Here is a 14,461-nt window from a genome sequence, read left to right as displayed (position 1 = left end):
TGCTCAATCAACATTACCAGCTATCTCCTGCTTTTTCTTTTCCAATTTGCAGAATCAACCCTATTAGGGCTACTTCCAATGTAGATACGCACCTAGAAATAATAGCCAGATGGCTCCCTTACAGTTGGCTTCCTTGAAAGGAATGAATCTAAATCATCTTGACACATAGCTTATTTATGAGACAGTTAGGTAATTTTCAGATTACTCTGTTTCAGAAATACATGTACAAATAAAAGATTAGGTTATTGTGGAAAAGAGTGCTAGTTTCCTGCCCAATGTCTGGACTGCCTCCTTCCTTAAGACACTCATCTTGTTCAGGGCAATAAAGTAGTCAGCGGAAAACACACGTCCCTCCAAGCTCTCTGGTGGCAATGGTGGACCAGTGCTCCAATTTGGGGCTCACTTTCTTTGCTTTACTCTTCTCTGTAGCACCACTGAAAGCATATAAATGTTTTCTACAACATCTCGGTCCATGTTGATGCACCTCACATCAGTTCATCGTACACCCTGGAGCCCCGAATGGGGGCTGGCACACAAAGCCGGTGCTCAGTGAACAGCTGCGGCTTGAAGAAATGAGTGAGACAAACTGGAATGTGTTGGACAGGGTTTCTAGGAAAGCTTTTTAAAGGATGTGCCTGTGGCTTTTTGCCCTTTGACCTTCTTCACCCTGTTTCTCCTTCCCACCTAGAAAATGCAGTGGCCACTTTAAAACCAGGGATTAACAACAAACAGTACAAACCAGGTTCCTGAAGGTTCAGGTGAGCCTCCGTGCCAGCCCCTAGATCACCCAGTGGAACGAGGAGGTAGCCAGGGAACGCTGTATTCTTTTTATGCCTCTATAGGTCATGTTTCCTGTTATTTCTAGCTAAATGCATTCCCAACAGACACAGTTATAAAGAATTTTGGGTGCACCTGGGTGGCTCAGTCAGTTGGGCGTCTGCCTTCAGCTCAGGTCACGATCCCAGAGTCCTGGGCTCAAGTCCTGCATTGGGCTCCCTGCTTAGGAGGGAGCCTGCTTCTCCCTCTCCTTCTGCCTCTCCCCCGGCTTGCGCGAGTGCGCTCTCTGTCAAATACATCCATACATAAATAGAATTTTCCCAGCAAAGAAGTCTTGCTCTCCAGATATTCTTCAGGCTAACAAAAAAAATTTAACTAACATTCAGCTTTTTAGCCAGTAGACACAAATCCAAGTTTGTAATAAAGTAGATAGTCTCATCGATAGGCAAGGTAAATAGATATAAATAGAAGAGACTGAAATGAAAGCTCCCTTAACATTTTTTAATATTTCCAGTGAAAGCACAGAGAGACCACATAGAACGAGAAGATAAGGAGGAACAAAGCCTCTGTCAGACTGGTGGGGGCAGGCCTGTTCTGCTTACGGACAGCCGCACCTATCCTGTAGGTCTCACATATCTACCCAAGTACAGCCAATCAGCCCCACCGGGCAGAGGACGCAGCTACAGTGATGTTAGGTATATCCTCACTTCCTGTCTGACTTCTCACTGCTTGTCACCCCCACAAGACCCACCCCCTTGGTCTCTTCTGGTCAGAGCTACGTTCTTGTAACTCAAGACTTTAAACCCAGTTAAATGGTAAATACCCCTGGGAGAGATGATGAATTTTTTAGAAATCAGGTATTTGCATTATAATGAACACTTGATTCCTTCCTTGGCTCAGGTTTTAACTGGGGGAGAAGGGAGAGAAAAAGATGTCCTGCAGCCCCTGAGACATGAGGGGGTATTGGTGGGGGAGGGGCTGTGGCTCAGGCCACAGGAGCCACAAGGACAGTCACTGGACTCCCATGTCGCTCCACCTAGGCCTCTGCTCTAAGGACAGGCTGCTGCAGGATTTGCCTACATTTGTCTGAGTTCTCTTGCCTTTTGACTGCAGAAGGAAAGTTCTGCCCATAAAACAACACTGCTAACTCAGAAGGATATTCTGGTTGGCAGATACCTGCTGGACGCTCACCAGACACAACCAGCGGGCTTACCAGGTCATCCTCTCTGGCTTACAAAACTACCAGCAAGCATTCTGATCAGAGGACTAGCAGGATTCTGTATTTCAAAGTAATTGCACTCTCAAGTAAAAAAAAAAAAAAAATCCAAATAATTCAATATAAACAAAACTCTTCAGTTTATAATCTAACCTAGAATGCCCACCTTATTTAAAAAAGAAAAAGAAAGAAAGAAAAAAAGAAAGAAAATCTTTTGGAAGGTTTAATCCAAAGGAATTACCAATTTAAGAATAAGTATCATCATTTTGTAACCATCACTGTAAAAACTGATTTAGGTAACAGTCATTAAAGGAATCTAAAACCATCAGGTAAAAGTTTGATGAGGAACAAGGCATTTACATAGTCTCAGATCATCTCCCCACAGAATATTTACTAACAGCAAAGGAAAAAGTCTGACTTGTCAGAAGACACCCAATGGACGTCACCACAATCAAATGATCAAAATTAGTACCACCAACAATGGGACAGATTCACAGCATGATGTAGTGTACTGGAAGGATGCAACAGCAAAACTGCACTACCTGAGTCCCAAGAAGAAACCCAGACAGAGGAATACTTTACAAAACAACTAGCCTACCCTCTTAAAAAACCCATCAGTAGCATAAAAAACAAAGAAAAGCCAAGAAATCCTTTCAGATTAAATATGACAAGAGAGAGGACATGTGAATGTGATGAGTCATTTTTTTAAGTGCTGGGTGGAAAAAAAAAGTGCCACTACTGGGGCAATTAGAGAAACCCGAACATGAACTATAGATTAGGAAAATCACTATTCAAATTTCTCTATTTGGTAATTACACTGCAGAGTTCTGTAAGAGGTCTTTGTCCTTAGGAGATACGGGTTGAGGTACTGAGAAGTGACAGTCACAGAGTTTGTAACTTACTCTCTGATCGTTCTGCAATAATCATAATTAGCAATGTTACGTGTGTGTGTGTGTGTGTGTGTTAGTGTGTGTGTCTAGGAGGGAGAAGAAGAGTGTGTAAACTGCTGAGTCTAAGTAAAAGTTATATAGAAGTTCACTGCACAACTCTTGCACCTTTACAGTAAGTTTAAGATTTTTCAAGAGTTTTTTTTTTAAATAAGAAAAACAAGAGTACCAGAGTTTTCAAAAAGCATTCAACAGCAAATACAGAACAAAATGGGCTACAACTTTTAAGTTACTTAGAAATACCAAGGTTCAAGTTAAACCACTTAAAAGAACAGAAGCAAAATGGCAGATTTATAGATGGGAGAGGCTGGGGCTGTCACCAGTACTGTGTGTTGTGTGTGTTCAGAATTTTTTGTTAACCTCAGAGGAGGCTGAGAGTCTCTCTCTTGGCCACAAGAGCCACGCCACATTTTACTAAGTGAAGGATGTAAACACGGAAAGAATGACTACCCACAATTGGGGGGAAGAAGAAATACCCAGCCTCACTAAGATTAGTACAAATTTGGTGAGTCACTTCCTCTTAGGAGAAAAGGCAAACATTTCTAGTTTCCCAAAGGACTCAAGATTCTGAAGAACACCTGAGTTCTCAGCCTGGATCCTGCCAAATAGGTAGCAAACTAGGTCAGAAGAACTTCTACTCCATTGACTCCATGCTTTTGCCTATACTCAACTCAATTTATTGCCACTCTACCACCAATTCCCAAATCAATGTCAACTCCAATCTCTGAGCTCCTTCAGCCTCCACATTACTAAGCTGGTGGGAGGTTACACGCAGCTAAGACAAAGGAGAGTCATGTTAGTGGCACAGGCATTCTCTAACCCTGAATGGGAAATGGCCTTGGTTTGCTTTTTGCTCGTCACTCCCAATGTTCCTCAGTCTGAACCAAAACTGCGCCACCTTTTGAGAACTGAAGCCTTGGCAAAGCAGCCTTCCCTCCTGGAAGCTGTCTCTGGGCCGGCAGCACACACGTGGACGGATTAGGCAGAGCTGTGTCATAAAGCACACACACGCTCTCCCAACGTGTGCTTTTCATTCCAGAAATACTTTATTGCTAAACCACTTCTATGCTTCTCCTGGCACCAAACACTCTAAGGGGTTCCGTACCAAAGGAAGCATCTGTTTGAAGATGAGGACTTTCTTAAAATTTCTTTACCTCGGAAGATCATAAATAGAACATTCTAGTGTAATTACAATGGAATAAAGAAGAAACGGGAAAGGCTATAGAAAACAAAAGATAAAAAAAAAACAAAAACATTCGCTTTGTTTTTGTTTTGTTTTGTTTTGTTTTTAAAAGCTGCCTAAAAGACACACTGCGGATATAAAATATAACATAGAATTATCTTCCATGACAGTAAAGATTACAGGGCCCAAGTCAGGACAAAGAAGCAAAAATATCACCTTTAACAGGAAAGGTTAAGGAACATTTACCATTTTGTCACAAGCATTTATTCTTGTTTTAAGGGTACCCACCAAAGTCACATGCGGAGAGAGTTGTTTTGTTTTGAATAATTGTTTTATTCTGGAATATATTGTATTTTTGTACCTTGCTTCTTTAGGACTTTCACCCTGTATCGGAGACTATTTTAAAAGAAGAAAACCCATCTTGGTGGACCCGTCCTTTTCCTTTCTCTGCTCATTTCCAGTCAGTTATTTGGGGTTCACTCACAATAAGCTGTGTGAAACCAGTAACTCTTGCGGAATCCTTAGTCTTCACCAACTGAATTACAAAACACACTCTTATCCACCCACACATGTGTGTACACACACACATACACACACACACACACACGCCCCGTGCAAGGAACATGACCTCAGTCTCCGTGGCACAGACACAACATGATCACCCACTCAACTTTCACCAGGATGGACCTACTTAGAAATTCTGATCCCGGGCAGAAGGAAGGAAACTTACTTTCTTTCCACCTCTGGTGTTGACACGGCGCTGCAGAAGCCAAGGGACTCCTAGGAGAAAGAGACACAGCGTCAGCACAGCTAGAGCAGCAGGCTTCCTCTGATTTGTACAGAATATCACTTAAAAAAAAAAAAAAAAGCAGAGCAAAAATAGACGATTAAAGTCATTGTGCTTACTTCGATCTGGGACCGCAGCTGAAGTGACGTGGGGCTGGCATCAGGTTTCTCCTAAAAGAGAACAGATGCGGGTTTAATGAGACTTCCCAATGTGGCAGACACCAGAAAGACAAACAGATATGTACGCAGAGACGGGGGGGATTTGGGAAACACTAGAATACAGTGGGAGGAGATTGGGAGAGATAAGCAGAGTTTCTGGAAAAACTAATGTGTTTTCAAAACGAGAACTCTGGTCTTAAAACTGAACTGCTTCCCAAACCACTTGACCCTGCTGACGATTTTACTGTGGGAGAAAAAAGCACAATCCCACTGAAGGGCATGGACAGTGAAGGGTGAAATAATTCTCTGGATGCGATTAGACCATCACTGGGAGGCGAAATTTATGGGGATCCAGTTGCATTGTTTCTTTTTCAATAATGTTGGAGTTGTAGCGGCGCCTGGGTGGCTCAGTCATTGAGCGTCTGCCTTCAACTCAAGTCATGATTCTGGGGTCCTGGGATCGAGCCCTGCATCAGGCTCCCTGCTCACTGGGAAGCCTGCTTCTCCCTCTTCCACTCCCCTGCTTTTTCCCTCTCTCTCTGTCAAATAAATAAATAAAATCTTAATAATAATAGTAATAATAATAATAATAATATTGGAGCTCCAATCTGATTCTTAATTCTAAATGTATTCAGAGTCTCCACAGAGCAGGGCTAGTTTTAAGTGTCTTTAGGAAGGTGGAAAGCTCACTTGATACTATCGTGCAGCCCCAGAAATTGCCAAGCCACTCTAATACAAACAAACTGGCCAAGCCGGAAATTTAAAACACAATATGGAGCACCCAGTTAACTGAGGAAATAAATACACGACATTATCAAAAATCATCAAATCATAAAGGCATCATTTTAGAGATAAAACCATTTTATAGTTAAAAATTCCATTTGCCCTTTGGTTAAAAAAAAATGTGGGGGAGAGGTAAACCAGTAACCTATGATGAAAATAATATATTGAAATAAGCATTGGCAGCACAATAGGAAAATTGCACTATCAGAAGTAATAGAATACACTATGGGAAAATAAGAGCTGCACTATAGGACACTGATGCTTTTCTCAAGTAGAAAAGAGTGTAAGTGGAGGTGTAAGTGGAGGTCCTCACAAGTGTGGCACACAGTCCGGCTGGTACCCAGCTGAGCTGTCATAAGCAGGCCAAAAGGCAGTTTTAGAGGAAGGAGTACTATGACTAACAAGTTTGCAATATCAGCTTAATTATGAGTTTTCCAATAATCCTATTGCGTTCTTAAGAACTGTTACATTCTATCTATGGTGCACGTGCACCATAGGAAGATGGTTCTGTTAGTCCCGGCTGACATTCGGGATGTGGGAGCAGGTCATCTCAAATGAGGAATTCTCACTTTTATTGTTCAATTTATTGAAGTTTTCTATTTTATTATTAGCGTGATTATGAAACTAGGCTAATATTTTAAGAAACTCGGAAACAAAACATTAAAATGAGTATAACTCAGAGTATATTTACAAATGTAAGTAAGTAACGGGAATCCAGTATGTATATTGACTATAAAATGAACATGCTCGGATGATTTTGGACAAGTAGATCAAAAGAGAAAAGTACTTTAATGGACTGGAAACTCACTCACCCCCAGTCCCAGGGCTTTATTTGTTATGAAAAACACCAGAGTGGTGTAAAGCCTCATAGAATTCTCTCTGCTGAACACCCTCCTGGTCTTCCACCTTTGTTCCAGATTTTTATCCCAGACTTGATACACCATTTTTACAAAGCAACATATGCAATTGTTTGAGTTACATTCCAAGTCCAACTGGTAGGACATCAGACTCAGGTATAATGAACATGGAAGATACGTACTAGGGAGATTCCTTGTACTCAGAGACTAGTCATGATGTCCTACTACCTAATGTCTTAGCATCACATAGAGAAATTTATAAACTGAAACAGCAGGAAGTAAGCAAAGGTATGGTTTGCAGTTTTTCATCCTAAATCTTCCCATTCAGAGTCAGTGTGGGAACCTCAAAAAGATGACAGAATTCCATTACTGCCTCTGAAGTTTTCCCTGAAATAGCCCCTTTAATGCCCAACTCCAGCCCATGTCCTTCCATAACCATCAATGAAGAAAATGATTAACTCTCCTCCATTCTAACCTGTTCCTCAAGTTCTTAGTCTCTACTTTACCAGGTAATAGTCCACAGTAGGAAATTACCAGCTTGTACTGCGTACTTATATCTGCATTTTTCCTAATAAATTTTATTTATTGAGCGGATCAACTGTTACTCCATATCATAAATGGAACATTTATGGTATATTATGCAAAATGCACATTTCCCCCACATACAAAGCAGGTGCTTGTCAACAACCACATTAAACATTTGATGACCAGGAAGTAACATGCTAAACATGTTCACATGCTGGTCTTTTACTAATGATAAACTGTGTTTGGGGGACTTGTTAGGAAATTGGTTGGGGGTACAGTTTGATGTATGATGTACTAAAATGTGTTTCTTTAACCATCAAACCTGAGAAATGCAACATTGCAAATAAGAGTTAAAGTTAGCAGGCATCTGCTATACGCCTGGATAAAACACCCATGTGCAGAGTGTGAATGAAGTTTTGGTTGATGTATCATATACCTAAAGAAGTGCTGGACACTCTCATTCTGTTTATCACTGAAAAATATGGCATTTTGTTTTTCAAGATACAATGTGAAATCAGATGAAATCAGACAAAAGAAGCACCAGTTACGTGTGCATCATTAAAGGGTGTTGCTTACATAGTAAAGGGGGAGGGATGCAGTTCAAAATGGGCAGAGAAAGGCTCCTTGACGTTCCCTTCCCCATCTAAACATGAGGTTGCCCTCTTCTTTGCTCCCAATTCAACCAGTGTAAGCGGGAACGGGGTCGGGGGGTGTGTGTGGGTAGGAGGCCACGGTTCTAGACAGAATTCCAGCAAGACAAGAAGTCCTGAGGAAGGGGGAAGGTGGAGTAAGAACTGACAAGTTGTAAATGACTTTATCTGGGGGACTGTCCAGTTGTAAATGACTTTATCTGGGGAACAACTGATGGTCTCCAATCTAACTCCTGATCTGGAAGTCATCGTGTTGATAGAAACAGTAAAAACTGTGAATAACCAGAACACAGTCATCAAGTAAACATGTGTCTTCTGGACATGTTACAGAAAGAAAAAATCACTGAGAAGTAAGATTCTCCTCAATAATGCGTGCTAACTGATGCAGTTACCACTGCTGTGTAACAAGTCACCCCAAACTCAGTTGCACAAACCAACAAGCACTTTTTTTCCTTCACAGATTCAGTGGGTAAGAATTCAGAAAAGGGAAAGCAGAAAAGGCTTTTCTCTGCCCCATGGTGACTGGGGCCTTGGCTGGGAGGGTTCAAAGGGTGGAGGTGACCATTCGGCTGGAGCTGTAATCGTTAGGAAGCTTGCTGGATCCCAAGTCTGGAGGCTGATGCTGCTAACAGCTGGAACTGAAGCAGAGGCCATCTGCTGGAACATCTGTCCAGGGGTGCCACATGCAGCTTCTTGTCTTCCCCATAGCAGGACACTGGGTTTTGAGAGAAGCTGGACACACACCAAGAGAGCCAGGCAGAAGTTGTACCACTTTTTATAATCTAGACTTGTGCACTATCACTTCTGCTGGAGTTACAAGCTCTCCCAGGTGCGAGAGAGTACATACACAGGCCCCATCTTTCGGTGAGAGGAGTGGCAAAGTCACATGGGAAGACAGCCCTGGGTCGAGAGATACCATGAGGGCCCATTTTGGAGATTAGGAGCCATACTGACTGCCAAGGAACTCGCCTATGTTTTCTGAATGAGGAATCAGATGAGACTATTTGTTCACGACAATGGCCATTAGGATTCTTTTGTCATTTTTAGAGTTTACTCAAGTAGCACATCTTGAAATATATTTCACCCTGAACCTATCACTTAAAGGTTAAAATATCTCAATGTTTTAAGCTACAATTATGATCTTTCTTGTTTCAACTTTATTATCATAGAAAATCTCAAATATGCAAAAGTAAAGAGAATAGTAAAAATGAATTCCCAAATTCTTTTTACCCAGCTTTAATAACTATCTATTCATGGTCAATTTTGTTTCCTCTAGACCTTCATACATGCTTTGGTTCCACCCCACTTTAATATGAAAAAAACCCCAGATACCTTATCATGAAATATCAGAATTTTTAACCTTAAAATTTAGTGATCAGGCTTTCTTAATTTCTATGACTCAATCTTGAGTAAGTCATCATTCACCAAGAACTTGATTCTTTCCTAGCACAGGGGGACTTTCTTTGGTCATTGCAGAAAACAATCATATTTAACAGATTTATGTAATCTACTTAAATGTTACAAAAGAACATGAATAAATGCATTCAAAATTGAACATAATCAAAAAGTTTATTAGATAGTCCATTCATCTGTTGATGGATGAGTGCTGTGAAGTGTGTAAACCTGGCGATTCACAGACCTGTACCCCTGGGGATAAAAATATATGTTTATAAAAAATAAAAAATTATGTTAAAAAAAAGTTTATTAGAACAGTACCCACTTCTGTGTCCCAAGTATAAATATATCCCTAATACTTTTTGAGTATGATATTCTCATTGACTTTGCACTTGACTGAGTATTCTAAGCAGTGTTTAGGGAGATATAACCCCACAATTTGGTCCATGCTCCCTATGAGAATCCAGAGAGCCACACAACAATGATGGCTGAACAAGAACCTATTAATTGTAAGTTGGGGTATTATAACTTAGTTAACTTTTTAAAAAATAAAGTGAATGCATGGAATTTTATCTATGGGTTCAACTGCTCATCATTATGCCACATGTGGGTACATTAGTTAAGAATTATGAATATTGGGGGCACCTAGGTGGCTCAGTCACTTAAGAGTCTGCCTTCAGCTCAGGTTACCTATGCTTATATTTTTATTTTTTTTATTACCATATAATGTATTATTTGCCCCAGGGGTACAGGTCTGTGAATCATCAGGCTTACACACTTCATAGCACTCACCATAGCACATACCCTCCCCAGTGTCCATAACCCAACCATCCAATGCCCTCATACCCTGCAACCCTCAGTTTATTTTGTGAGATTGTCCCTTATGGTTTGTTCCCTCCTGATCCCATCTTGTTTCATTTTTTCCTTCCCTACCCCCAAATCCCCTGCTCTGCCTCTCAAATTCCTCATATCAGAGAAATCATATGATAATTGTCTTTCTCTGATTGACTTATTTCGCTAAGCATAATATCCTCTAGTTTCATCCATGTTGTTGCAAATGGCAAGATTTCATTCCTTTTGATGACTGCATAGTATTCCTGTGTGTGTGTGTGTGTGTATCACATCTTCTTTATCCATTTGTGTGTTGATGGACATCTAGGTTCTTTCCATAGTTTGGCTATTGTGGACATTGAGGTGCATGTGCCCCTTCAGATCACTACATTGCTATCTTTAGGGTAAATACCCAGTAGTGCGACTTCTGGGTCAAAGGGTAGCTCTACTTTCAACTTTCTGAGGAATGCCCATGCTGTCTTCCAGAGTGGCTGCATCAGCTTGCATTCCCACCAACAGTGTAGGAGGGTTCCCCCTTCTTCACATCCTCGCCAACATCTGTCATTTCCCAACTTGTTAATTTTAGCTATTCTGACTGGTGTGAGGTGATATCTCATTGTGGTTTTGATTTGTATTCCTATGCTTACCTTTTTTAAGAGTGTGTAGTCTTGCATTACCCTTCATTATTTTCTTCTAATAGAAATTCAGCTTAAAAGTACAATCTTTAGATTTCACGTATGTTTTAAAATTATCTACAAGTATATGTTCATAAATATATGAGAAAACACCTCTGGGATGCCTGGGTGGCTCAGTCAGTTAAGCGTCTGCCTTTAGCTCAGCTCATGATCCCATGGTCCTGGGATCCAATCCCACGTGGCTAGGTGGGGAGGTCCTTGCTAAGCGGGAAATCTGTTTCTCCCTCTGCCTGCTGCTCCTCTTGCTTATGCCCTCTCTGACAAACAAAATCTTTAAAAGAAAAAAATAAACATCTCAAAGATTCCTTACACACCAATGGTTACATCTGCAAAGGCCAGTATTCCTCAATTTTTAACACATTTGTCAAACACATACTGCTTTCAGATACTTCTAAAGAATGTAATAAAAGTTTCAAAAAATTAAAACTGGTAATAATTTTAGTTGTATCCTAACAACTAAATAAAAATACTTCTTAGGAAATATTAAAACTTAAATTTCTCAAATTACATCATGCTCTATATTAAAACAACTTCTTGAGGTATTAAAATTTTTAGTAATGAGTGTCATAGAAAACTATGCCTGCATTTTTCTGATTTTTTTTTTTTTTAAAGATTTTATTTATTTATTTGACAGACAGAGATCACAAGTTGGCAGAGAGGCAGGCAGAGAGAGAGGAGGAAGCAGGCTCCCTGCTGAGCAGAGAGCCCGATGTGGGACTCGATCCCAGGACCCTGAGATCATGACCTGAGCCAAAGGCAGCGGCTTAACCCACTGAGCCACCCAGGCGCCCTGCATTTTTCTGATTAATAGTGAAGGTCCATAATGATTTAAAAAATCATCTAACATTCATATTTTGACTAAGAGAGATAAAATTGTAGTTCCATATAGTTTTTTTTTTTTTTTTAAGGAATTAGATGACAAAAAATAACTGGGTGGAAAGAAACCTCAAATTCATTTCTTGTCAACTTGGACAATTCTGGAAACAGTAATCCCCTCAAAGTTTACTATGTCTAACATAGAAGCAAAAACAGAACAAATTTTCCAAATGAAATCAGGAGTCTGCCAAAACCAAAACACGGGGAAACACGTGTGCTTACACCTGCTGGTGCATGTGTGTATGCACGGCCGCACGCACAAGCACGTCTACAGACACACTAACAGGGCCTGGGTCAAATATAAAACTAGGCTCTGGCATGCGGTGTGAAACACCAGAGTCAAAAACCCACTTGGGGCAGAATAAGGTCCTGGAAAACAAATACTACGCCCTGGTCCACACTCCAACACTGTTTCCACCTTCTTGTGGAAATCCACACTTCTCCTTCCCTTAATGCCAGTGCTCAAAGCCTAATGAACTTTACAGCTGGAAAAGCAGGTGGGATAAATCCCCCTCTCATTCCAAAAGCCAAGAGGAAAACCATGAGACGCCTATCAGCTCAGCTCAGCGCCAAGCTCTCCTCCTCCACACTGGGCACAGGAAGGAGGAGGTGGATGGGTGAGAGGACCGCATGCCCGGCAACACTCAGCCTACAAGTGAGGCACACAGCCCATCACTGATGTGCTCAGCTAATGGAGGGAACAGGCTCTATGTGGCTGGGGAAAGTTGCTGCCTGGGGTGGATTTTAAAACTCATGTGGTACTGATCACTTTACAAGACTAAGAAGTTGTGGTGTCTCCCAGCTGGCAAAGTATGCTCCCCTCGTCTGACTTCTTCTCCATTCTGGCAAGCAGTGGGGCGTCTATTCCTTTTACCATAAGCCTCAATACTTTCTTCAGAGTTTCCTCACTCCCCAGCAAATCAGCTACCAGGGGCTGCTCCTTCCCTGTTGACAAGGTTTCTGGTGCCCAGCCATCCCATTCCAAACTTGCAGGCATCAGTGTCTCCACGGTCCCTCACTTCCCAGATGCCCGTCCACTCCCGCAGAAGGGAGCAGAAGGTACCAAGTGCAAGCTGGGAGGGCTGCGCTCCAATCCTGCCTCCACCACACTAAGACCTTCAGACCTCAGCTGTGTTTTACTTTGCCCGGTTTGGCAACGGTGATGAAAAGAAATGGACTATTTGGCGATCTTTAGGTTCCTCTTAGTCCCTATCTCAGATGAAGCATGGTCTAATCCAATCCCTACACACAAATAGATCTTCTTAAAAGAGTACTCTGCCCTTGCTTTCTAAAGTGTGGCTTGTGCAACATGAGCCTCAGAATCACCTGGAAGCTTCTTTGAAAGGCAGTCTTGGGCCTCACCCTACACCAGAATCAAAATCTGCATTTTACCAAGATCCCCAGATGTTCTGTGTGCTTGTTTCAGTGTGAGAAGCTCGCTGGTTTGTACTCTGTATCATTTCTCTGTTCTAAAATCTTTCCAAAGTTCTAGAAACACAATATTGACAGGATAAAATCCACGTTTCTGAAAAAGTGGCCCTTCAGCCAACTGGCCTGATGGACGCCCTCTTCTTAGAGAATGGGGGCTGGGTCCCCTTCGTGCACTCTCCCGGTGTTTCCCTTCTGCCCATAGTACCCGGCATGTCCTTCTTCATCCTGTCCATCCTCCAAGTCATCCTTTAGCTCCAACTCCAAACCCACCTCTTGTTTTACCTTCTCTGCCAGGCCGTGCCTTCAGTGATCAGCCCGAGTTCAGTCTTAAGGGCAAGAAGCTACATGGCTTACTTACTAGGCGTATCGATGCGCAGCAACTCTTCTCTCTGGTCTGTATCTTACTCCCTCACCTAGATGGCAAATGCCTTCTTAACAGGGATTCGCTGTACCCACGATACACCACACGGTCCAACAAAAACTATGCAGTGCTCCTTATGGGCCAGGCCGCCCGTGAAGAGACTGCAGTGAAGGAGACAGGATGACACAGACGCGGCATGAGGGAAGTGCGTGGTGGGCATTAATTCATCTCATTTCTTTAAAATGGATGACTTTGCCAGTAATTCTGACTCTTCTTTTAATTTTTGTTTGCAACTTCACTGTCTAGGACATGTATGCCATGCTTTGATTTCAGATTTACTTTGGGGTTGCAGAGTTACATCGATAAGTAAAAGTCATCAGGCAAGTATTTTCAAAAAGATAGAGTTCGACACCTTAGATCTGTAAGAACTTAAGAAGAAAATGTTGGGGTGTTGAGCCAATTTTAGGACAAAATCTGCACTGGCCTGTGAGTTCTCACTCCAGCACTGTGTACCTTTTCACATTCTGATGACCGGTTTCAACCAAATCACTCACACATGAAACAAAATGTTAGCCATTTTTCAGGCACCCATAAACTCATGGCCTGGCATATGACATTGATTCTAATGAATGAAAGTGAATGGAAAAATTCTCTCTCCCCCCACATCAAAGAAGAGATTTCTAAGGAAAGAAGTTTTCACAGTTGAATGCTCTTCAACCTTAAAAGCCAACCATAAGGAACAGATCAGTAAATTTGCAAATACTGATAAGAAAGAAACCAAAAGTGGCAATTTCCACCGGGACATTAATACTCTGTGGTAAAATGATTAGATCTTCTTCCTGTATTGGTCTACCTTACGCAAGTATTCAATACATATTTACTTAAACCGCATTGGTTTAAAAAAAATGATTTAAGACGGCTTACAAAACTTAAGTTCAATATTACCTAAGATGAAGCTAACTAACAAAAATGATACAAAGTGAGGGAAA

At 41.5% G+C, this 14,461-nt stretch overlaps 1 protein-coding gene across 3 annotated transcripts in view; it reads right to left on the bottom strand.

The window, feature by feature from the left end:
- SASH1 (SAM and SH3 domain containing 1) overlaps positions 1–14,461 on the bottom strand; it is a 309,610-nt gene that overhangs the window by 98,218 nt on the left and 196,931 nt on the right. For all 3 annotated transcript variants that reach the window (XM_059400910.1, XM_059400909.1, XM_059400911.1), the window contains exons 3-4: positions 5,030–5,080; positions 4,854–4,903 (exon numbers count right to left, since the gene is read on the bottom strand). In XM_059400910.1, coding sequence (XP_059256893.1) covers positions 4,854–4,903; positions 5,030–5,080 — 101 coding nt within the window. The remainder of the gene's footprint in view (positions 1–4,853; positions 4,904–5,029; positions 5,081–14,461) is intronic.

The sequence above is a fragment of the Mustela nigripes genome, chromosome 5 (assembly GCF_022355385.1).
Source record: "Mustela nigripes isolate SB6536 chromosome 5, MUSNIG.SB6536, whole genome shotgun sequence".
NCBI lineage: Eukaryota > Metazoa > Chordata > Mammalia > Carnivora > Mustelidae > Mustela > Mustela nigripes.
The sequence above is the reverse complement of the archived record's forward strand: the minus strand, read 5'-3'. Positions and strand labels throughout refer to the sequence as shown.